This window comes from Ipomoea nil, unplaced genomic scaffold (genome assembly GCF_001879475.1).
Source record: "Ipomoea nil cultivar Tokyo-kokei standard unplaced genomic scaffold, Asagao_1.1 scaffold2826, whole genome shotgun sequence".
NCBI lineage: Eukaryota > Viridiplantae > Streptophyta > Magnoliopsida > Solanales > Convolvulaceae > Ipomoea > Ipomoea nil.
Window position 1 is genome coordinate 4,392,006 of NW_017619254.1, and position 25,693 is coordinate 4,417,698.

The 25,693-nt window shown below is 33.0% G+C and overlaps 1 protein-coding gene and 1 long non-coding RNA gene across 6 annotated transcripts; both read left to right on the forward strand.

Moving 5' to 3' along the window:
• LOC109159110 (probable mediator of RNA polymerase II transcription subunit 26b) lies at positions 1-23,816 on the forward strand. 5 transcript variants are annotated; one of them, XM_019307134.1, is made up of 11 exons: positions 20,163-20,384; positions 20,469-20,560; positions 20,740-21,105; positions 21,443-21,511; positions 21,591-21,673; positions 22,171-22,223; positions 22,309-22,439; positions 22,541-22,568; positions 22,680-22,993; positions 23,079-23,169; positions 23,258-23,816. In XM_019307134.1, the coding sequence occupies exons 3-11, from the start codon at positions 20,740-20,742 to the stop codon at positions 23,377-23,379; spliced, it is 1,257 nt and encodes a 418-aa protein (XP_019162679.1). In that variant the 5' UTR covers positions 20,163-20,384; positions 20,469-20,560; the 3' UTR covers positions 23,380-23,816. The 5 variants fall into 5 exon arrangements, with proteins under 5 accessions (XP_019162680.1, XP_019162679.1, XP_019162678.1 ...); XM_019307135.1 differs by lacking the exons at positions 20,163-20,384; positions 20,469-20,560 and adding an exon at positions 1-155 and having other exon boundaries at positions 20,989-21,105; XM_019307133.1 differs by having other exon boundaries at positions 20,163-20,560.
• Positions 1,698-2,042, forward strand: LOC109159112. Its single transcript, XR_002050500.1, has 2 exons — positions 1,698-1,779; positions 1,889-2,042. It is a non-coding gene; the product is annotated as an uncharacterized LOC109159112 (long non-coding RNA).
• Positions 23,817-25,693: the final 1,877 nt, after the last annotated feature.

Below are 25,693 nucleotides of genomic sequence, written 5' to 3' on the forward strand. Positions count from 1 at the left end.
CGAGGACGAGGTCAAACAGAAGCGTAAGAACACTGGGTTCGGTCGGGAATTCCAGAATGGTGCGAGTAGTAAAGAGAGCAAAACCAGTGACAGCCCGGATGATCGTGCGGAGATCGTGCGGGGATTGTGCGGAGATGGAGATGAATGTGAAGCAGGTTAGATAATTTCTTTTGTTAATATCTTTTCAGTAATTGGTTTATCTAACTGATATAATTTCGTTTGATTAGAAGTTAAAGACTTTAGATGAGGATTCAGTTCAAGTGAGATTGGAAGTGGCAAAGAGGAAACTACAGGAACGCTACTAAGAAGTCATTTTCTATAAAATATTTTCATTTTCAGTGTTTTGTTGTATTCCATTAAATTATCTTTGTGTGTTTAGTTTATTTTACAGAAAATGAGCAGAAGTATATAATTAAACATTTTAATTGTGTCACTATCTTGTGGTTTAGTAACACGAAATGACTATCCAAATAGGAAGTCATGGATTCGAGCCTCAGTGTAGCGGTATTTTACTATTTGTTTTTTTTAGGTTGAGAAAGTAGCTATGAACATATATTACATTCTAATAGAGTTAGTAGCGATGGTACTGTTATTTGTTATATAATAATAATAAGTGGTGATGGTGGTGTGATGTGGTGGCGGTAGTGATGGTTGTGACAGCGGTGGCAGTAGTGTGATGTTGGTGGTATGGTGGTAGTAGTAATTGTGGTGGTGGTGCTGGTGATAGTAGTGGTAGTGTTATTCGTTATATAATAATAATAATAATAATAATAATAATAATAAGTGGTGGTGGTGGTGGCAATGGTAATGTGTAGGTGAAGAAGATTGTAGCATGTGTGTGGATCATGGAAAACGACTTTCAATAAATGAGGGGAAGTTATTTTCCAGGAAAGTAAAGAAAATTTTTCTTTGACTTTAATTTTTCACACTTTGTCAAACACTATCATTTTCTTTTTTTTGGTGAGTAAAAAGGAGCTTAGGAGCCCCAGAGATTAAGAAAGCCGTCTCGATGCCACACTGTTGGCATCCCGAGCTAGCAGAGAGCTCATATCGCTAGTGAGGAGATCCAGCAAAGTTGTCCCCGCAAAAATAACTATGTCCCAAATTGACTAAGAAGTCCGCACATTGATTTCCTTCTCGAAGGACATGGTGAAACTCACACTCGTGAAAACCTTCCATCAAAGACTTGCAATCAACAATCAAAGTGTCAGCTTCCGGGTTGGATCTCGAGTCATTGTGTAATGCTCGGACCAAGGCCTCCGAATATGATTCCGCAAGAAGACTCAGAACACCGTAATTTTTTGCTATGATTAGCCCCTCCCGGAATCCCCAGAATTCTGCTATAAAGCTGCTTGTCACGTCTATCTTGAAGGTAAATCCCATGATCCAATTGCCCAAGTGGTCACGGGGAATTCCCCCTGCGCTGGCCATGCCCGAGTGTGCTTTCTTGGAGCCATCTGTATTCAGCTTAAGTCTACCAGGCGGTGGTGGAGATCAGACCAGAAAACCCACGTGAGCTTCCCCATTATTGGACCTCCACGTGGGGAGATCGTGCGAAGATCGTGCGGAGATGGAGATGATCGTGCGGTTATGGTGACGGCCATGGATTGCCCCAAACGAGATGAAGATGAAGATGAATCTGAAGCGGGTCAGCAATTACAGCGATGCTGATGCTCAGGCATTGACTGATGAGATCAAGGAAGAGTCTTTGACTGTCCGGGAGGCGTTGAGGATCAAGGGGATTCTCGATAACTACGAACAAGAGGTTATTTTTAATTAGTGTTGTTGAATCTTATATGAATTTCTTTTGTTAGTATCTTTCCAATAACTGGTTTTAGTGTGCTTAAATTGTTTCCTAATCAATTCGGTAGATTCTTGGTTTAAAGAGCACTTTATGTTCTTGAGAATGCCCAGGAGTATTTGGAAACTAAGATGCTCTGTTGGTTGATCAAATGAAAATCTGTCCAACATTTTTATAGCTTTTACAGATTCTTGCAAGTGCTTTTGTGCTAATATATTTGTTGCCAGTTTAATTTGCATGATTGATAATGCATTGCTATTATAGTATTATTATTATTATTATTATTTATTACATTATAATAATTTAACCTGAACAACAGTGAAGCACTTTCCAGTTTCCAGTGATGAGCTATTTTAGGAATAAATGTTATAGTTCCACAAGCAATGGTCATAAGAAAGTTGATGTGCATAGAGTGTGCAAGTTGGTTCATGACCTTTGGCATTGCTCTATATCAAATTGAAGCATGTGTCCCATCTCAACTAAAAATCTATGCTAATAATTAGATTGCACATTAATGATTATATGCTCAACAAGACTCAGTGGTCCACCAAATAAAAAAGGATCGGAGAGCACTGAATGGAAATATCTTCTAAAGGAACATGTTTGGGCTACCTGCCCACTTTGAAGTGCACAATATATAGAAGAGAGAAAAGATTATACACACACTGGTGACACTGCCATTAACTCTGTGGAGTAAAAAGATTGTACACACCATCATTAACTTGAGAAACAAAGAATACAACCTTTATAAACAGCATAATCTAAGTTGATTATATAGTTAACTTGATAACTACAAGGTTTTAAGTTCGACTTTTCATGAGAGTTGTCTATTAACCTTTTTAGTTTGAGCCAATCAGGCAATTTAAACTGGTGTACCTCCTTGTCCTTTATTAGCTAGGGACACAAAACGGACTTCATCTAAATCGCACTTTAATAGCGGTTACGGACTTTTCCATAGATAGAAGAATACAACCTTTTCAGCTTCTCCAATTTTACAATTGAAATGTTGGAAGAATTGGACAAATTGAAAATAATTCGGCCCAACAAATCACTTGGCCCAACTAACACTTTTTGGTCTTGAATTACAGGTCTAGCCCACTACTGGCAATGTTTCTCCATTTACACAACTGCTCCGACATAGACTCTCTGTATATTTGATATCATAATTTCTATTGTTTTATTTACAAAACTTAAATCTGATGTTATATTATAAAAGAATTGATTTTTTTTTTACTCGAATTACAAATTGTTGACTTTACCATACCGTGCTCCATGGTTTAAATTTGACTAAACCAATGGAGTAGTTGACAAGATATGCACCATACTTTTTTGATCCATCTATACCATTTTTTCAACTTTAATATTTTGTTTTCCCATGGGCATTCAATGTGCATCTTTCAATGTGTCATACAAAAATTATAATGAAAATTGAATTTAAACACGTCAAAATAATTCCCTCCAAGGCTTCTTTCAAGACAGCTAGAGTCGGTGCAAGAGTTTTATTGGATAAAATTAATTATTAAATGCATTGAAAACGTAATACGCTCAACATACTCTATAACATTAAAAAAGAACGTCTTTAAGTTAAAATTCAGACTAAATTGGCACATGTGCCCACCAGTTATTTGCCGACTTGACGTAAGGGCTCTTGGCCCCGAAGGGCACGGGTTGTTGGTCAAACCATCGCAACAAGTCTAACTCATCATATAATTTGTGAGAGAGGGTTTTGTGGTAAATATAAAATAATGTGGCAACATTATTGTTTGACCTAAAATTTGTCATAGGAATGCTGTGATTCAAGTTGTTGGAGTGTTGGCATTATATATTATTAGTAGATTACAAAATGCAGCTTCTAGGAAATATATATGGACTTCAATTTCCATAAACTTGACTTGTGAATTGGAGGGTTGAGTGAAGATCAAATTTGTGGTCGGACCATTGACCAAAGTTTGTTAATTGCTTTATTTGTTCAAAATTGTTTCACATGAAAAATAATTGAGATTGACTTCTTCCTTCCCCAGTATTCTTTAATAGTTGGTGTCTGGTTGGCACAATTTTAGTTATTTTACTGGTTTCGTGCTTCATTCAAATTATGTTTTTAAAAAGTTTTTTTTTTTTTTTTTTTTTTTTTTTTGTCATAACAAAATTAGATATGATATTTAACATAATGATTTATTATTTCTTATTACTTTGTAATTGATTTAACCCGATAAGGAGGATGCGTTAAATTATATCATTATATGTGAAAGGGCATGTTTGATTGTTTGCGGATCCGCCAATTTTTGGTGAATTTGACCTTCTTTTACTGTTTGACTCAATCAAACCGTTTAAGAAGATGTTTGGTAATTAGCGGATTGATTTTCAACTGTTGAAATTCCAAACGCAACGTTTTGGGTTTGGCGTATTGGTGAAAGACAACTTTTCTCCAAAATACCCCTGAACAACAAAAAAAAATTTTAAAAAAAATTGATTATTCAATCTGGAAGCCTCAAGGCTCCTATTATATAGGAGCCTTGAGGCTTCCTTTTTAATACCATCCAATGGGTATTGAATTTATTTGTAATGATTTTTTTTTTTTTAAAGAAAATGGATATTGAAATTTTAATGATGGGCATTCCCTCCTCCTTGGGTTTGTTGTTGATGTGGGACAAAGTTAAAAAGGAGAGCCTGCGCAACTCTCCTTTGTCCCTTTTTTTTTTTTTTTTTTTTTTTTTTTTTTTTTTTTTTTTTTTTTCCTTCTTATTACGGAGTACTAATTTAATATTTTTATTTATTTATTACTCCGTATTATACAATGTTCTTATAGATCATTTTACATGTTAACCGCTAATATTCAATAGCTAATTTTATCAAACATCTTTTTAAAAATCGCTGATACAATTTGCTGGTCAAACCCGCTAACACAATTCGCTATCTGATGATTGCCAAATAAGGCCATAGTGTGAATTCTTTTTTTTTTTTTTTTTTTTTGGTCCATCCACGAGGTGTCCGGCAAATTTTATCGTGCACCGTGGTGCATAATCGATTATGCACCGCGCATCAAAACGACGTCGTTTTGTTTAATGAAAAGAAACGACATTCGTTTCCCGCCGTTCCACACCATTTCGCAAAAAGTAACTCTATTATTCAGTTTCATTTTATATACACTGCAGTTTCAGTTCAACACAGCTACAGTTTCATTCGATATTTATAGACTCAAATATGTGAAAATCTTATTTAATTTTATTTTATATACACTATAATTTTATTAAAACACAACTAGATGATCATTTTGATATAATTACAGCTTCATTGTACAATATACACTCAAATATGTGAACTGTTATTCAGTTTCATTTTACTGCAGTATCATTTTGATATAACTGCATTTTCATTTGATAATATAAAAATAATACGTGAGGCAGTGTCGGTTTAGATATACTGTAGTGTCAGTTAATAATTAACATACAAAAAAATGCACGCTCCGTTAAAACTAACGGCGCACCGTTTCTTTACTTAAAGAAACAGCGCCGTTTTGACCACGGTGCACGTGCACCGCGGTCCACGATATGACGACCCTGAGGTGTCCTGAGCAGGTCCTAACTATAGAATGCACCTTTAAGCCTGTACCATACTCAGACTAATCATCTTTCACACCGGCCAAGTCCAATTAAGGGGCAAAATACTGATCAGATTGATTTTTTCATACAAGAGAAGGTTCGAACTCTCGACCTCTCTTAAGGGACGAGGGTGCACAACTAGGATAATTTGTACTTTTTTTTTTTACATTTTATATTTTAATAAATAAATACTCCCTCCGTCCCGAATTGGTTGTCTCATTTGCTTTTTGCACGCTTTTTAAGGAATTAAAGTAAATGCTATGTATTTTCCAATTATGCCCTTCACTTTTTCACTTTTGGAAATAAAAGCAAAAGTCATAAGGGTAATTTGGGAAAAAGTAGAATGATGGTGATGTTCAATTTTAGAAAGAGGACAACATTTTGGGACAAACTAAAAAGGAAAGTAAGACATGCAAAATGGGACAGAGGGAGTAACATTTTTAAAAATGACACTTGTCAAGCTTGGGAAGAATTAACCTACTATACTGGTCGATTTGGATACAATTGAACAATTTTACAGGTTTAGAAAATTTGAATGAAGTTTTTTTTTTTTTTTTTTTTTTACTTAGAGGGCTTAATTGCACTATTTGGATGACTTAGCCACATAGAGGCCAATTTAACTATTTTTTCCAAAACAACCTAACATTAACGGGGTGTTTGGTTGGTTGTAATTTAAATTCGTTTCCAAATAATGTAATTTGAATTTCTACATTATTTCTACTGAATTGCAATTCTTTTCCTTTCTAATTTCTTCCTCCAACCAATGTAAATGCATGCTTAGATGACTTTATTGGATTAATTCGGTCCAAATTATTATTGGATATAAAGGTTTTAAAGTTACATTATTGTATTTAATTTTATGTACAATATTTTCTTTAAAAAAAAAACGAAGAAAACACTTGTATTTCTATAATCTATACAGTCAGTAATTAATAATAAATAAATAAAACACTAATTGTAAGATGGGACCATCTAATTTGACAAATGATAATGCCGAGCCGCATTCTAATTTCTAACTATACCACTTAATAATTGACAGAATTATACTAATTAATCAATGAAATATTCTATAATGTTTTAAGAATGATACTATAAGCTAAACGGAAGATAATTTTTATGTAAATAGAAATATTCTTCTTCTTCTTATAAATGTATGTAATCTAGGGGTGTAAATGAGCCAAGCAGTTCGCGAGCCGCTTGCGAGCGGCTCGGTCAAAGCTCAGCTCGAGATCGGTCAAAATCAAGCTCGAGCCGAGCCTAGATATTCTAAGCTTGTTGCTCGCCGAGTCGCTCGCGAGCCATATAATATATAATATATATAATACATAATAATAATAATAATATATATAAATAACAGTTAGAAATTAAAATTTTAAACTAAAAATCCCTAAAAGATTCTATTATTTATGCATGGATAAAACAAAGTAGTTTGAATTTTAAATCAAAAGTATTAAATAAGTCAAATTCAATGTCAAAATCGAGCTCGAGCTCAAACTCAAGCCGAGCCTCCATTAACGAGCTCAAGCTCAAGCCCACCCAGGCTCAAGCTCGGCTCGGCTTGTTTACACCCCTAATGTAATCTACCTTCTTACTATTTGACGTTTTAATTTTTTCAGTGACGAGATAAACATGCAATCACTATTTGAAAGTGTACACAGAGTAAGTCTCGTATCATATTGTGATCAATAAGTTGTCTTGTATCGTATTGTGATTAATAGATTGCTCATGTTGGAAGTTCAACTTATAAATTTATAAGTAACACTCTAATATATTCTCTAATATATTTGATTGAGGTTGCTCCTTGTTTTAAAATTGTTGACTGATTAAATATCATAACTAATAACATTATTTTAAAATATTCATGTACCATGCATGTAATATTTACTCATTTATTTTATAAATTAAATAAAAATTAATGAAAAAAAAAAAGAAAAGAAAGTTGTTGAGAGTATAAGAAGTCCACAAATTTCAAGAAAAGAAGCGGGTGGGGCCGGGCGTGATGGCTTGCAAGCATATCATTATATCAACACTCAAATAAAACACAACAACTAGATTGCAACTAATTTAACATTTTCTTGTTCAAAAGTTGCTTTCTCCAAACATCAAATCAAAATGTTTGTGCCTGAAAGGGAAATTAATTAAAATTAGAGGACTACACTGCATCATTTTTTTTTATTAAAAAAAAAAAACATAAATAACGGCAGACAAACAAACAACACATTACCGCAAGTAAACACGCAATTCATCCATTCAACGTTTCAACCTCGTCATCTCCGGAAACATACAATTTTGTAATTTTTTTTTTATTTTTACTGATAAAGGCAAAATATGCTAAAATTAGCAAAAAAAAAAAAAAAAAAAGGGTTAAATAATCTACATATATATTTGAATTGTGCTTTAGTAATCTAATTATGAATTGAATGAATTAAAAAAAAAAAAATTATCCTACCCACGCTAACTAATCTTACTTACGGAAACAGCACGTCACTTTAGTCAATTAAATTGAAGTTAATCTGCAATTAACACCATTGACTGGCGGTTAAAAAAAAAAACTGTATGGCCATATAAATTTTTTTAGAGCATTAAGAAATTCCCTGCCGGATTAAGTAGAATTTACCATTCACTAATTTCAAAAAAAAAAAAAAAAAAAAAGGTATACCCCTTCTTAATGTGACATTTGTAGAGATTAAAACAGGTTGGGTAGAACAAGTTAGTTTGTCTCACCATGTTATGAAGATGGATTAAATTGAAATGTGACATTTCGAACTGTTAAAACGGGTCAAGTGGCATAGGCTAATACATCTTATACCATGTAATAAAGGTGGATTAAGTTGAAAATTTTAGGAACTCACTAAGAGTCGAGCTAAAAAGAGTTGGTCTACTCTTTGGGTGATAGGTTTTGATATGGTGGATTACAAGTTGGGCAGTCATATTATTAAAAATATATGTATAATTGTATAAACAGTATAATTGTTAAGGATGTCAAAGTAGGTTGAAATTTCCGAATTAGTCTTAAATCACTTTAAAGTGGGAAGGATTAGGGCCTAAATTTTTTATCATACCAAATTGTGGTATATATACGAAACATTAAAAAACTTTAAAATTAAAATTTTTTAATTTCTAAACATGATATTAAAGAATCTAATATTATTTAAGTTAAATTTTTATAATATAGAATACTATTATAATGTTCCCAATCGGGTGAGAACAAGATGATAAGTGAGAATGTGTGGTCAAATCTACACCATTGAATGTTTGATTTTGTACGGTCATAATTAGATTCGTGAAATTCATTATTTGCACAATGCAAACAACTATACATATTGCATAGTTCAAATAACTTGACATATTGCACAATAAATATCAATCCTTAGATCATCCAAAATCAAGGACCAACAAAAAACTACACATTCTCACCTAACACCTTGTTTTCACTTAATTAGAATATATATATATATATATATATATATATATATATATATATATATATATATATATATATATATATATATATAAAATTATAATTTGTGCAAATAACAGTTATTATATTAAGAAATGAAATTGACATTTGTTTTATTGTATTAAAAATTGTGAAAAAACAAATGTGACAAAACAAAGGGACGGAGGGAGTATATAATATTCACGCGGTTTTTGGTTTTTCAGAGAAATGGTTTTGTTGCATGTGGTACAAGATAGTCCCACCGATTTGACCAAGTAAGCAAGGAACATTGAACACGTGTTATTTTCGAAAAATAATGCTGCAACGCTGTAACTGACTCATCTTATCCTATCCGTAAATATTTTGACGTGTCAGAAAACGGTTGCACAAGCTCCAGATTTGAAACACGTGTGCTCCGACATTCGCGATATTCTGGCATTTTCACTAGAATATTACTACATACCTCTTTATAATTTTCTTAATTTCTCGTTAGTTTGTATTTGATTAAACATATTAATGAAACTCAATAAATATAAGAAATTATGAAAAAAAAAAATTAAGATTGTTGTGATATCAAGGAATCTTCGTGTGAACAGATAAAATAATTCAATATATAATAGGGAATAGGGAGAATAAGAGAGATACACAGAAAATATCAACTTTTTATTAATTATCTTTCAATATAATATATACACAAGATATATAGAATTCTAGTATAATTGTAATACTACAAATGATGAAGATATATTATCATAATATAATACATATAGTGATAATGATGTTTATATATATTGATTCACAACACTCACTTCGGACATTACTATATGACGACTCTATCATACTTATGCCTCGTTAAAAACTTTATTATATATAAAAACTCAGCGGGGAAAAGAAATAGTACATGATATGAATACATTTATGTGTTACACTAGCTGTCATATTAAAAAATCTTTAATTAAGAAAATAACCAAAAACTCAATCAAAGGGAAAATAGTACAACTGTTGGTCTTCAGCACCCAACCTTCAAGATTGGCAAATTATGTTGTGCATCCGTATGCACCATGCATGGTGCATACGGATGCAAAAACGATGTCGTTTTAATAAAACGCGCGTCTCCCCTTAAAAAAAAATCAGGTTCAATTCCCAGCAACAACATATGAACTAAAATTCCATAATCGATGAACTAAAATTCCATAATCGATGAACTAAAATTCCATAATCGATGAACTATAGTTCCATAATCTAATCGATGAACTAAAAATTCCAGAATGAATGAACTAAAATTCCATAACCTATAAACTAAAATTTCAAAATCGATGAACTACAATTCCATAATCGATTACTATAATTCCATAATCAATGAACTATAATTCCATAATCTATGAACTAAAATTCCAGAATGAATGAACAATATAATGTTGTTGCTGTGAATCGAACCTGAATTTTTTTAAAGGGGAGACACGCGTTTTTTAATAAAACGACGTCGTTTTGGCATCCGTATGCACCATGCATGGTGCATACGGATGCACAGCATAACTATCCTTCAAGATTGATTCAAGTCCAATCTTCATAATTTATTCAAGTAAATGACACTCTCTCTGAAGATAATTGTATTCAAATCCTACACATAAAGACATCTTTCCAAAAGTAACTGTAACAAGGGACATTGTGAACAAATCTCCTGAATTGTCACTAGAGTATCTCATGACTCTTCTAGAGCTCACATGAGTTGAATATTGATGTTATATATTTTTTAAAATATTCTTAAACATACCCATTAATCATTTGTGCAACAGAACCTTTATTGTCCTCATTTAGAACATTGGGGGTAAAAATATAGTATAACTAGTTGTGGACTTGACATCAATGGTTCAAACAATATAGTCAGTACACAAGAAGTCCATTAAAACCATATATTAGTTTCTCACATAAGTGTCGAAATATTTGTATCTCGAAGATACCGGAGGATATGTTAAGCTATATTCCAATATTTTATTATAGGATGAGCACTAAATGTTGCTAGCAATTTCATCGCAAATGCAATTTTAGGCCCGATGCGATTATGGAGCTTCTGGTCCAAAAGTAGTGCTCCGACGATAAGGAAGTAATGAACTTTCGATCTTAAGGTATCCTTATTATTCTCTTCGAGTCTAAACATTTTCTTATATGCTTCAAGAGATTGGGCAACTGTTAGTGTGATATAAGCACATGATACGTATCCATATAAAACATCTTCAAAATATTTTTCAAGTAGGCTAACTGGTGCATAAAATTCCTTGAAGAAAATTCTCGATCTGCAAGCCGAGACAATACTTGATTTTTCCAAGTTTTCATTTCAAACTCCGTCTTTAGACTTGAGGTAATACTATCAAGCTCTTTATGTGTTTCAATAATGGTTGAGTCATAGACATAGACTAAGCTAACAAATAAATTATTCCATTAGTAATTCGTTAATGAACATATAATGTCACATATTACTTGCATATTCCTTCTTGGAAAATACTTAGTCAACTGCTAACTATTTCAAGACACATAAAACTTTTAAAATGTTGCGATTTTCATATGCTCTTATTAAATTTTTTTTTTTTTTTAAATTCATCGGGAACTTTTCAAAATAAATATTAATTACATATCTAAATTTGTTATTATGTCAATCACATTATGTAGCAGAATTTAATATTATTTATTGTGGAAAAGTGTATTTTAATAAATCATTTATGGATCTCTGCGTGAACCCTTAGACTATAAAACTCGTTTTATCACACTACATCATTATTTTTATTTTTTTTCGTATAAACATCCATTTATAATCTACATGATTAACATTCAATGGTCGTATACACATTATTGAGAGAATTCAATTTTCTTTTAGTGAGTTGAGCTATGCCTCAATTGCTGTTCAAATTGCATTGTTATCATTTTCCTTTCGAATTACTCACTTCAAACATGGTACATATTGTAATTACGAAATGTAACACGACAGGTGTCACTACACTACGTTTAAGGTAGATAGATACGATGATGAACTAATTGTGTTTGACATCATTGCGTGTCATGCTAAAATTCCTTACAATATCATACGTACTTACATTTTTAATTAACTTTTTTTTTTTTTTGAAAAATATATGGGTGCTTCATTAAAAAAACGCTGATATAATGTTTGGTGGGTGGTTATCCCAATACATAGCAAAATGTTGCTGATAGGCCGTAGTAGCTAATGCATGAGCTAAATAATTATCTGATCTAGGAATAAAATTAAATGAACAAAACTGAAATAAAGTGGCAATTTGCCTGCAGCCGTCAATAGCATAGCCCACATAGGAGCGAAACGCGGCAGTTGGTGTAGCAAGATAACGTTGCAATGTCAAGCAATCCGTGTATAACTCAATACTCTGCTCCCCTCTCCCTTTCAACCACGATAAAGCCTCTTTGCATGCCAAAGCTTCGGCCATAAGAGGTGTCAAACAAGTTGGCAACGGTGCATTGAAGGCCGCTAAATACTCTCCGTTCGCATCGAACAAAACAGCCCCTACGGTGGCCCTTCCCGTGTCGTGTAAATACCCTGCGTCGACCCGACATCTTCTCAAATTCAGCACAACATTTCCGGCCATCAAGGCGGTCTCCCCGTGGGCAGCGTCGTGGACGGCAGCGTGAGCTGCGGCATTGGCGGGCAGTGCTGCTGGCGGACGGATTGGGCGTGCCTGGAGCCATGCATCTTTGTCGGTCACGGCAGCTCGGAGTAGGGAGTTTGGCCGTGGCAGGCATGCCTCCCATACGGCTCGATTTCGTGCTCTCCAAATGTTGTATAGAATTGATGCTGCATATAACATTCCATCAGAATCTAAAACATTTTGAAGTTCCTCAAACCAAACATGAAAAATATTCGTGACAATGTTGGGGATTGTAAGGTTAGATTGTTCCCAAATGTTTCTTGCATAGTCACACATGACTAAAGCATGCATTGTATTCTCTTGTGATATCCCACACATGGCACAATAAGGGCTCACATCAACCCTCCTTATAAGCAAGTTTGTAGTAGTGGGCAATATATCACAAATGGCTCTCCAAAGAAACATTCTCCATTTCGGGGGTATCTTGAGCCGCCACAAAGATAACCAATTCATAAATTCCCCCCCTTGACTCTCGTAGTCCCCCACTATCCGCCTGTATCCACTCTTCACAGAATACATACCTTTTGGGTCCCCCATGCCAATACCATGTACATTTTTAATTAACTTTTTTTTACTACTTTCTTACATTTTAAATTAACTGTTTTACTATTTTTTTAAGATAGTCCTGTTTGGTAAATGACTGTTAGTTGATTAAGTTAATTATAGAGTATAACTAGTTAATAACATTAGTTGATTGTAGAAAGTGTTTGGTAAATTAGCTGTTAGCTGATAGCTATTTAGTATAATTTCTTTTCTCAAAAAGTTAACTGAAAAAAAAAATTGCTTTGAATATCTTTTTGAATTTTAGCATTTTGGAATACAAAAAATTAATTAACCAAATACTTATATTGATTTTTAAACGAAGTTAAATAATTAATAGTGGTCAAATAAATCAAAATTAGTCCATAAATTAATTATTTTACCAAACAAGGCGTATTATTTAGTTCACTTAATTCACGATAGCTAAAAATATAATGAATTGTAATATTTGTCAAATTACTCAAATATCATAATATTTAGGAAAATATTGATAAAAGTATTGTCTAAATGGCATATCTTTGTGGAGTAATGCTACAAAGTACAAACCTCTTCGGCATTTTTCTTACAAATTTATTCTCTTGAGCTGATGTGTCATTTTGTGATTGATAGTTAAATTTATTTACTCTGTATTATTTAGTTGTGGGTTAGTCAATTCATTAGCACTCAATTAGTAAAAGTCACGTCATGAGGAAAAAGTTGTTAAGTAAAAATATGGGGGAAATGAACATTTTCCTTTAAAATTCCTTACATTGTCCGTAAAACATTATTATAAAAAGGGAAAATGGACATTTTGGTCCCTCAATTGTTTCCTATTATCAATGTAATAGTCTTAATGTTTAATTTCAACCAATTTTTTTTTTGAATGTTAATTTCAACCAATTTGATTATTGAGTTGTTTAAATTTTTGTCAATAAAGTACTATACTTAAAGACTCTAAACACTGAAACTAATTAATCTTCTTCGTTATGAATTTCAAGATGCTTACATTGTCATTATTCGAACCTAAGACCTTTATCTTAGTTAAAGTAGAAAACGCCCCATCTCATTCTCTCAATGGATTAATAATGTTAATAATTGTATGGAAGATAACGTTTTTGTTGGTTTGAAGGATTGACGTACGTGTTAGTATTATCCTTTTCTTACACCATTAGTTAGCGCCTTGAGGGTATAGCAGTCATAACAAATTTTCGCATGAATCATGTGTTTATTTTTGTTGTTGTTTTTTACATGTTCTTTCATTTTCATAACAACCTACTATCAACCTCATTCATTATTTTACTAAATTCTTGCGGCTTATGAGAGCATACCCACCATTATATTGTTAGTATTCAACGGCCGACATGCCATTGCATCAATATCCAAGACTCCGAGATTGTGGACTAAATAAACTTGATCTTATGATACTAACTAACAAATGATCACGATAAAACAAATCAGCATATACTATTCATATATAGTTAATTGATTTTAACTAAAAAAACTAATATATAGATTTATTTAAATTTGAAATTTTGTGATTATTAAATCAACAACTCAACTAATTTAGATGGAGTTGCCAATGCTTTGATTGTTTTTGTATCAACACACTACAAGCTCAAAGTAGGGAACATTATCATAGTTTCATTTATATAATATGATAGGGCAAAAGACTAATACAATTCGTAACAAATAGTTAGTTCATTTTCAATTTTTAATCTATTTAATCAATTAAATTGTTACATATCACATTAACTATGAGTATAATAATCGTAACTTGTACTGCACGATTTGTGATGAAAATAATTTTTTTTTATTAGATTTTTTAAATAAATTGTCTTTTTCAATATTATTTAAAATAAAATATATATACAAGAAAGCATAACTAGTGAACTCATATCTTAAAACTGATCCGATTGTGGTAATAACGGTGATGATTCATTGAAAATTCAGTTTTAAACATTAAAAAAATGGAAATTGAAATATGTAAGGGAATAAAAAAAAATATGTAGATAATAATTTTCACATGGGACCACGAGAAGTGGGGCCCAAGTTACTGCACCCTTGACCTTCACATGATTTCAGCATAATCCGTATTCGTTTTCGTTTCAACGCGCCGCGGCCCGGAAGCCGAGCCGCCGGACCCTCGTCGTCTTCTACTACTTATTGGGACACAGAAATGCTCAAAATTACATACCACCCATGACCCAACCCGCTGCGGCCGAGAAATTGACCCCACTTCCACGTGAATACTCACTCGTAATTCGTAAATAAACGTGTGTTTTTTTTTTTTTTTTTTTTTTTTAAATACTAAATTGGTTGTTACTTGGTACATAAATCTTCTTTTTTTTTTTAAAAAAAAAATGTTAATGATAATTTTATTTTTAATTTAAGCAGTGATAATATATTTAATGAATGCACAAGAAGTATTTTATATACGATATCAATGAATTCAATAACGATGATTATTTTAAAATTTCTTCATTTTATAGATTTGTCAAAATTGATTGCAACATTGTTGTAGTCTCGGCATCTTTTTAATGCGCGCCAACTGTGTCACGATATCCTATTGTCCTATATTAACATTTTTAATAATGAGTTTTAAATGTAGCTACATAAGATAATGATCTAAATAACATTTACATATTATAATTAACATAAAAACATACCAATTTTTTATGTGTTCTGCTCAGGGTTCATTTGGTTCAACCATTATTGTGAAATGAGTTTTTGTGGATAGATAAATCTCTAGTCTACTATGAAATGAGCGTTATGTTGTGCAACCGTGTGCATCATGCAAGGTGTACACAGAATTGGATCCATAATTTCTATACTATATATCTATAATTTCTATACTATAGATTCATAATTTCTATACTATAGATTCATAATTTCTATATTGTAGATTCATAATTTCTAAACTGTAGATTCATAATTTCTATACTATAGATTCATAATTGTTATACTATAGATTTATAATTTCTAAACTGTATATTTATCAAATTATGAACATATAGTTCAGTAATTTGTGAATACAGAGTTCAATAATTGAGAATATGAACATTGGAAATTATGAACATTGAGTTTTGTAATTGTGAATATAGAGTTCAATAATTATGAATTTATAGTATAGAAATTATGAATCTATAGTATAGAAATTATGGATCAAATTTCGTGTGCACCATGCGTGGTGCACACGGTTGCACAACTTAATTTGCCACTATGAAATAAATGGTTTAGATTATTTTGATTTTAGTATTTTGTTTATGATTTTTCTTCTTTACGCTCTATCATATTTTTTTTCCCTTAAACAATCTTTTATTCTGTTAGTATAAATTTTAGTAACAGAATTAACTATTTATTATTCTTAACTTATTGATTTCTATAAGAAAGGTCTTAGGTTCAAACCTCATCTCAATCAGAGTTGACATAATTGTTAAACATATACTACAAATATATTAGAATGTATTAAAAAAATGATATAAAATTTAACATAAACTTTGGTCAAACAATTAGCCAGATTAAATACATAGGATTCAAAGTTGAGCATCAAGATTATAAATAAGGAATCTTGAAAATCATTTTCTTACATTTTTTTTAAAAAAAAATTTAGGTTAAGTTTTTTTATTTCTTCTTTGTTCGTTTAATTAATATTCTTTTGATTATTTAGAACAAAACTCAATATTTCAATTACATTTTTGCATTATTGGAAATGATTTAGATCATTATGATATTTGATGGAGATATTGGGTACGGGCTCAAAGTCTGTTGGACTTGTGGTGTTGGGCCGAGGTGTGACAGAACAAGCAAAGGGGTTATGGTGGGCCAGGAGGGTCGAAGGAGGAAAGTGGCTCGGCTGGGGTATCATCGGCAACGATCCTTGTCGACGATAGCTCGGGGCGGGCAAGGCGGTGCGCACGTGGCCAGTGTGGTCTGTGCGCCCGACGGCATGACCAACGCGGGCTCGCACGGGGGTTGCACCACCCTCCAGGGGTTGGTTCGCCGTGGCGGTGTCGTCGCTAAGGGGCATTGCCGATGGGCCTTGGCCGGCCGAGGCGCGGCCATCGCACCGGGTGCGTGGCTTTGTGCTTGGTTCGTGCCCCATCGTCACGGGGGTATGGCGTGAAAGGTGGGTGGTGGGTGAGCGGCGTGTGCATGTGTGCAAGGTGGTGGTGTGCGAGTTTGAGACGTGGGGAACGTGGAAGCCGTTGGATGAAGTTAGTCAAGGAACGTACACGTGGAGGGTGCGAGATGTGGGTGGTTAGGATATAAATAGGGTGCATGGCTTCCTATCAGGGTGAGGTCTGAACGCTACAAGTACTATAGTCTAGCGGTATCGGTCTTGTGTTCTCAACCCTTGTGTCTGGGTTTGATTCCTAATGACTAGTGATAGATAGCTTATTCATTTGTAATCCACCCTTTGGGCCTTGTCCATTCTGCTTGGGTCCTCATTCCGTACCTCGGGCCGTTGTGCGTATTTTTTTGGGCCTAGCGTCCTAAATAATAATGGCCATTATTTTCTTATCCTTGTTTTACGCATAATAAAACCATCAATATTAATATTTTTTGTCGGCATTTCTATAATAGTACAATTATACATTACTTTACAAATATTATACTATTATTTTTTATCGGACAAAATTGTTCTTATATCATTGTCAAATCTGCGACCTAATTACAAAGTTGTTTACGAGAAATACAACTTTTAATGGTAAAAATTATAATTAATCTCTCACATATTATATATATATATATATATATATATATATATATATATATATATATATATATATATATATATATATATATATATATATATATATATATATATATATATATATAGAGGGAAAATGGCACTTTTTTCCCCTTTGTTATATACTTATAGCATTTTTTCCCCCTAAATTATTTAAGTGGCAGTTTTTCCCCCTGATATATTAAATGGACATATTTACCCTTAAAATAAATATTTCATTTATTTTTTTTCTCCAACAAATTATAACCACGATTTGAAAAAATAAAATACATTAAGTGTTAAATTTAGAATATTTTAAAAACAAACAAATAAAATTTTAAAAGAAAGTTTGAACCAACCGTTCAAATTGGATCCAAAATCGTGAACCGACAGTTCAAAATAAAACTCAAATCGCGATTATATATACTTATATGTGAGAGTCAATATAAATGCGAAAAAAATATACACTATTTGCAAATATTATAATTCTAATTTAAGCTATTGCTAGTAGTTGTTCCGATTTGAACCTCCGGTTCACGGTTCAGGATCCATTTTTTTCCTGTTCACGATTTTAATAAACGGAAACCCAAATATTGGGTTATGTTATGAATCATAACCGAAATTTTTTAATTTGATTGTTATAGTGTTTGGTTCAGTTCGAACCGAACCGTGGTCATCCCTACGTATAAGCAATAATTTGGTGAAGAAGAGAAATAAATAAAATATTTGTTTTAAGGGTAGAAATGTCCATTTAATATAATCAGGGGGAAAAATCGCCACTTCTATAATAATTGAGGGGGCAAATGTGAATGCATGAATAACTCAGGGGGAATAAGTACTATAAGCATATAATACAGGGGGAAAAAGTGCCATTTTCCCTATATATATATATATATATATATATATATATATATATATATATATATATATATATATATTAATTACTGATTTCAATAAACAAATTATCGTTTAATTATATTGAAGCTTTTCCTTTCAAAAAAAAATAATAATAAATTCAGTCATATACCATAACAAGGCAACTAGTATCTATCTAATATCTAAATAAATTTGGTCGAAATAATTTCGCCGGCAAAAGTTTGTATTTTGTTTTAGTAACAATCTTTAATCTTTAATTTTATTAATAAATTACCATATACATTTTCCTCGAAAAGTGTAAAATTTGGTATAAAAAAAGTAATTGAATGAAAATTTCCAAAATAAGTTTATGGCAATAAATTAATCAGTATTACGGAGTTAAAGATTGGAAGTTTTTTTTTTTTTTTTTCACCTTTCATCCAATCACTATTTTATCATTTTCATACTGATTACTACTTCTTCTTTTTATTTTTATAGAACATTTGATTCACAACTTTCAATTTTTTTCCGCATTTGTTGTTATTATTTTTAAAATCTTGCATCATTTGACCAGTAATCTAATTTTTGATAGCCAACGACCAGATTTGTATCTTTATGTTGTTAAACGTGAGTACATAATAGTCAAATAATTTATTTTAAAAAATATATTGTAATTTTCTGACATTTTCCAATTTAAAAATTGTATTAATTTCACTTTTGGTCTCACGACTTTTGAGTTCTTATCACTTTTGGTGCACAACTTTAAATTTTTTCACTTTTGGTGCCTAATTTTGTTATTTTTATCAGTTTTGGTCCTTCCAGCCAAATTGATGGTAAAATATTTCCGAATTTTATATTTTAGGGACAAAATCGTCATCCAATTTAAAGATCTTCAATATTTAAACAAAAGAAAAATCATATTAAAAGGAAAAAAAGAGTTTGGCAATTGTCGAAACTATAAATCCCATAGATCTGTCTGGTTTCTGCCCGTCTTCCCCATCTCATCGATCAAACACCTATAGGTATGATTTTAAGTGATTTTGTTTAGATATTGAAGATGCTTCCTTAGGATGACAATTTTACCCCTAAAAATATAAAATCCAACAACATTTCGCTGTCAATTTGGCCGAAAGGACCAAAACTGATAAAAATAACAAAGTTAGGCACCAAAATTAAAAAATTTTAAAGTTGTGCACCAAAAGTGATAGAACATCAAAAGTCGTGGGACCAAAAGTGAAATTAATTCATAAAAATTTGTCATTGATGATTATAAATTAGGCCAAATGACTAATTTGAAAAAAAAATTAGTGATCAGATACTAAATATAAAAATAATTGAATAATCGTGGGATCAAAAGTTAAAAAATCTCTAAAAGATTGGTAAGATCTTGTGAGCCCATTCTTTGTACTGCCCACCTGTCCTTATCTTATTCCCACCCCGCAAAATATAATATTAAAACAATTTCCATAAAAATAAACCCCAAAATTAAGAAAAAAAAAAAACAGAAAGAAAAAAGATTGCAGTAGAAAATTATAGAAAAGACAGAAGACTCGCATTCTCTATTCTCTGAGCAGGCACCTTGTATTGTATTCCGGTTAGGAGAGGGAATAAAAATACAGAGAGAGAGAGAGAGAAAGAGAGTAAAATATATTCTTCCCCGGACCGGAGTTTTCTTGAATAAGTTTTTGTTGTGGATTTTTCCGATTGATTATTGTGGGAATATATCATCATCGTACTAGTACATCGTCCGAACCTACTGAACAGAGCTTTGGTATCAGTTTCCGTTCCCTTTTTGTGTCTGAGTTTGCCCAGAATAGCATAGATACATAGATTGACTGATTTATTTATTATCTAGGTGAATAAAATTTAGGCGGGCGGGCTTCCGTAAAAAAGAATCAATCTTGGGATCAAACTCCGTTCGATTTCCGATCATCCGGAGAGGGTATCTGGGTATTCTTGTTTTAGTTTGTGGGTATTAATTGAATTTGGATTTGGATATATTTGACTGTTTCGATCTGGGGAGGGTTCCGGCGATAATGGATACGAGTTCCGAGACTATGGATAAATGGAGGGACTATTTCCGGAGTGCGAATTCTGACATCTTTGGTATCATTGAGCACGCGGTTATGGTGGCGGCCATGGATTGCCCCAAGGAGTTCAAATTGAGGAGGGATCGAATTGCTGAGATGCTCTTCACGTGCAAAGCCACGAGGTGCTCCGGCTGCAACAACGTTGAATTGGCTTTGCCCAACGAGGACGAGGTCAAAGAGAAGCGTAAGAACACTGGGTTCGCCCGGGAATTCGAGAATGGTGTGAGTAAAGAGAGCAAAACCTGTGACAGCCGAGATGATCGTGCGGAGATGAATGTGAAGCAGGTCAGCAATTACAGCTATGGTGATGCTGAGGCATTGACTGATGAGATTGAGGAAGAGTCTTTGACTGTCCGGGAGGTCTTGAGGATCAAGGGGATTCTCGATAACTACGAAGAAGAGGTTTACTTTTAATTGGTGTTGTTGAATCTTATATGAATTTCTTTTGTTAGTATCTTTTCACTAACTGGTTTTAGTGTGTTTAAATTGTTTCCTTTTCCAACTTTATCAATTCAGTAGATTCTGGGTTTAAAGAGCACTTTATGTTCTTGAGAGTTTTTGGAAACTTAGATGCTCTCTTGGTTGATCAAATAGAAATATTTCCTAGATTTTTATAGCTTTTACAGATTCTTGCAAGTGCTTTTGTGCTAATTTATATGTTGCCAGTTTAATTTGCATGATTAATAATGGCATTGGTGGGTTTTGATCTGTGGTGCTTTTTTTCCTTTTTTGATGACAGTCTGATTCTATATTGTTTGATTCCCTGAGGAGGCTTCAATTGATGGATTTGTCTGTGGAGACACTCAAGGTTTGATCTTTTGCTTTCTGTTTTACTGGAAAGTCTACTTTGATATAGCAGTGACTTAATTGAATCACTCTTGTTTCAGGCCACAGAGATTGGGAAATCTGTAAATGGTCTACGAAAACATGGATCTAAACAGATTAAGCATCTTGTCCGGACATTGATTGAGTACGTAATTCTTGGCTTGTTGCTTTTTTGTTAGAAAATCATCTTCCAACGTTTCTGATTGTGCTCTTTTTCGGTATAGTTGCAAAATGTTTGGTGACAGGTTATTTTCATGGCTGTTGCCCTGATAATATCAAAACCATTTCCTCTGTTATTTGCCAATTTTGACTTTCCTTTGCTTATGAAAATTTTACTTTATTTGCCCATTCCATAACGAAATCTTTAATCCTTTAGTACCTGGATTCTACAACCATAGGCTAAATGAAAGTTTTCCATCAATAACGTTTGATCTCTTCATTTATTAATTTATGTGTATGTGGTTATTCCCTTTTTTGAATAGCACTGCTCTTCAAGTTATCACTGTTGGGGAGAACTTATATTTTATAAATGCATAGCATTAATTAGAAAGCAAGATTATAGCTCGAATAAGCTCAATTATGCCCATAGCTTCCTTCTATCTTCATTCATTCACTGATTTGTTCCATTCATGTTGATTGTAGGGATTGGAAGGTCATGGTAGATGAGTGGGTCCAAGCTACAGCAGCCATTACAGGTAGTTATTAGGAGCCTTTGATTTGGGGTATAAACGCACTCAAGATAAGGTTAAAGATTGATTTATTGACTATTTAAATGTGCAGAAAGCACCCCAGAGTCTGTAAAAGCATCGGTGGTTGAAGATGAGGAGGAAGAGGAGGAGGAGGAGGGACTTCCTTCGCCACCCTTGGATGAGGGAGCTTTCTTTACGACTGCTTCAATGGAGTTATCACAGGTACACATCTTCTTGAACAAATCTGCTCTTGCTATCCTCCCTTGAAAGTTAGCACTGACTGGTTTTTGTTTATTTTTGTTTTGCTCACTCGAACTCTGAAGTTCTTTGATGGCATGGACTTTGATGGAAGTGAGTTCGATATGCACCCTTATTCTTTACAGTATAGCGTTTGCTATTTGGTTCTTAATAGAATTCCCCACTAACGGAGATTTGTTTTTCTCATTGGGGATTTTGTTTCAGATCCTCGAAACAGTGGGGAATTCAACAAGAACCATGAAAATGGCAGAAAGCCCTCGGTGGAGAACCATAATGTTCCTGTTAGGAAACCACAATTTAATGAAAGGCCAAATGTTGCTCCCAGAAACATTAAGAACGAACCACCAAAGAAGCAAGAAGTCGTAATGAAGAAACAGGAAACCGACTCTAAGCTAAATAAGCCTTCTGCTGGCGACTTTGGGCCAGGAAGACCAACAAGACCAGCTGTCGAGCAAAAGTTCCAGCAGAAACCAGATAAAAGCAAGCTTCAGAAGAGGCCGGTTGTTTCCAACCAAAATGTGAGGATCAAACTGGATTTCGATCACTTACATATAAAATAGAAAATTGATTGTTTATCTAACTAATATAATTTCGTTTGGTTAGAAGTTAAAGACTTCAGATGAGGATTCAGTTCAAGTGAAACTGGAAGCGGCAAAGAGGAAACTACAGGAACGCTACCAAGAAGCTGCAAATGGTTAGTTTCTAACTCTCCACATCGTTCACTTGAATGAATTCCCTTCTTGAAGCCCATAATAATGTTTTTTTTTTCACTTTTTCTTTAGCCAAGAAGCAGCGAACAATACAGGTTATGGAATTGCAAGACATCCCGAAGCAAGGTCAAGTCCATAAAAATCCACACGGAAGACCTGGCAACAACAGGCATTGGGCAAACGGGCGTCGATGAGTGTCTGACAATGTTGCCATATCGCCACAAAGTTGTTCGACCTTCAATTCATTGAAGAAGAGAGAGATAACTCCTCTCCATACCATATATGCTATACTCTCTCTTTGGAGGATCTCATCTAACTCGTCTCATAGAGAGGCCGCTCTAAAAACCAGAGTGGCATGTTTTTCGGAACCATAGTCACTACTCTCATTGTTACCATCTATTCATGTATAGTGTTTTCTGAACAAAGGAGAGCATGGTACATGTTTTGTAACCCTCTCTTGCCCTAAGTGTCATTTTGCTGACTTTCTCATAAATTGACCTTAAATGGGCAAATGACCAATGTTTTTACAGAGCACTTCTTGAACTGAACCCTCATCCAAATGCAATAGAAAAGTTGGTCAATTCTGCTTTTGTTACCCATTCAAGAATTGGCTGATAATCATGTGATTAGCCTTATGAAAGGGAATCTGTGTCATGATTAAGTGCAGATGGTGTTATCTTTTGCATGGAGTATTTAAAGATTTTGGTGATTGTTTGGTATGCTTTGGATGGCATTATCAACAGGCAACACAAGTTGGTGAGAAGAGAGCCACAATCTAAGTTGGTTTATTTTTTTGTGGTCATTTGCTGGTTAAGGTTATAAGTTGGGATTAATCCAGTGCACAGTTTCGGATAGTGAATTTTTTTTTTTCACCCAAAAAGTTGGTGGGAAGATTGGTTTATTTTCTTGTGGTTATTTGCTGGTTAGGGTTATAAGTTGGGATTAATCCAGTGCACATTTTCAGATAGTGAGTTTTTTTTTTTCACCCAAAAAGTTGGTGGGAAGATTGGTTTATTTTCTTGTAGTCATTTGTGGGTTAGGGTTATAAGTTGGGATTAATCCAGTGCACAGTTTCGGATAGTAAATTTTTTTCGTCACCCAAAAAGTTGGTGGGAAGAGTTTAGGTAGGGGAATTCAACAGCTGGATAAACATAATCAAAAGATCAGAAACAGTTCCATTGATGTGGAAATGTCATAAGCATGCAATTATGTGATAGTAACATCCATGAATGTTAATGCTAAGTATATCTTTTGCATTGACATTATTTTCCTTTTGTTTAATCATGATGATTATGGAGCTCTAACATGTATGAAGAAGTGGGTAGGTGAGCAAGTTAAGATATGTATAGAAATTTGTGTATTATCATAATCATTTTTTAAAATCGTCTATATTTGTACTTCTTTTCTTTCGTGTCAATAAATAATTTGTTACGAAATATTTTTTATACTTAAAAGTTGGAATTCAATATATGTTCATACAGATACTTTATACTTGTATATATCTTGTGAGGCAGGTTTAATTAATAATTATTGATATTTTGACAATTGTCAAGTATGAATTGAAGCAAGAAAAAAAAAAAAAGCAAACAAACTTCTCTTTTTAGAGGATATTTATTGTTTATATTTATGGGAAGGATAAGGGTACACGTTGTAGGTTGTAACAACCATTTTTCATACCCCATACCAACCTTTCCTAATCCACTTACCTATCAACCATTTTCATCCTCTTACAATATCTTTAAAAAAAAAAAAAAAATACTAAGTGCGGATTAGTGTCATGCTTTCACGTGCTAATGATTCAATTATAAGAATCTATTTTTCACCATATTTTTTACTGCTTGATTTAGGAATGTTTTCCATCAATAAAAATGTTTTAATTATTCATTTTCACAAGGAGGTAAATCAACTTAAGTAGTTTATGAACAACTATTTCAGACTAAGAAGACTAATAAACATATCTGACAAAAAGCTGAACTTGAAATTTTATGATTATTAAGTCAATTGTCTAACCTTCTTACTTTAACTTAGTAGCATTAAAGAGGGATGCTAAGGGGTGAATATAATGTAAAAAAATAATCATTTTCCATTTCTTAATTAGATTAGATGTTTAGGTAAACTTGATACGGACACAACAAGCAAAAAGGGTAATGATCGTAATCAAGTGTTTATCTTTGATTTACAATATACCAAATCCAATATAATCATCATTAAAGAAAAAGTATTTTTGACGTTTTAAACTTTCTTATTTCCTCCTTTGTTTTCGCTGCACTACAATGAGGGATGCAATAGCCACAAGTCCACAACTGCCTCTTCATCTGGCCAAAGTAGTTGTCATGTAACAACAATTTTTTAAAAACTATTGTGATATTTTTTTTTTCTGGGTTTAAATTTGTAAAGACTATACAACAATAATAATCAAGAGAAAATCTAAGAAAAGTTTAGGATAAGTTAATCCTAATTAATTAAATAAATCTTTAAAGTCGTCGGTCCAAGCATGATCTGTTTAAA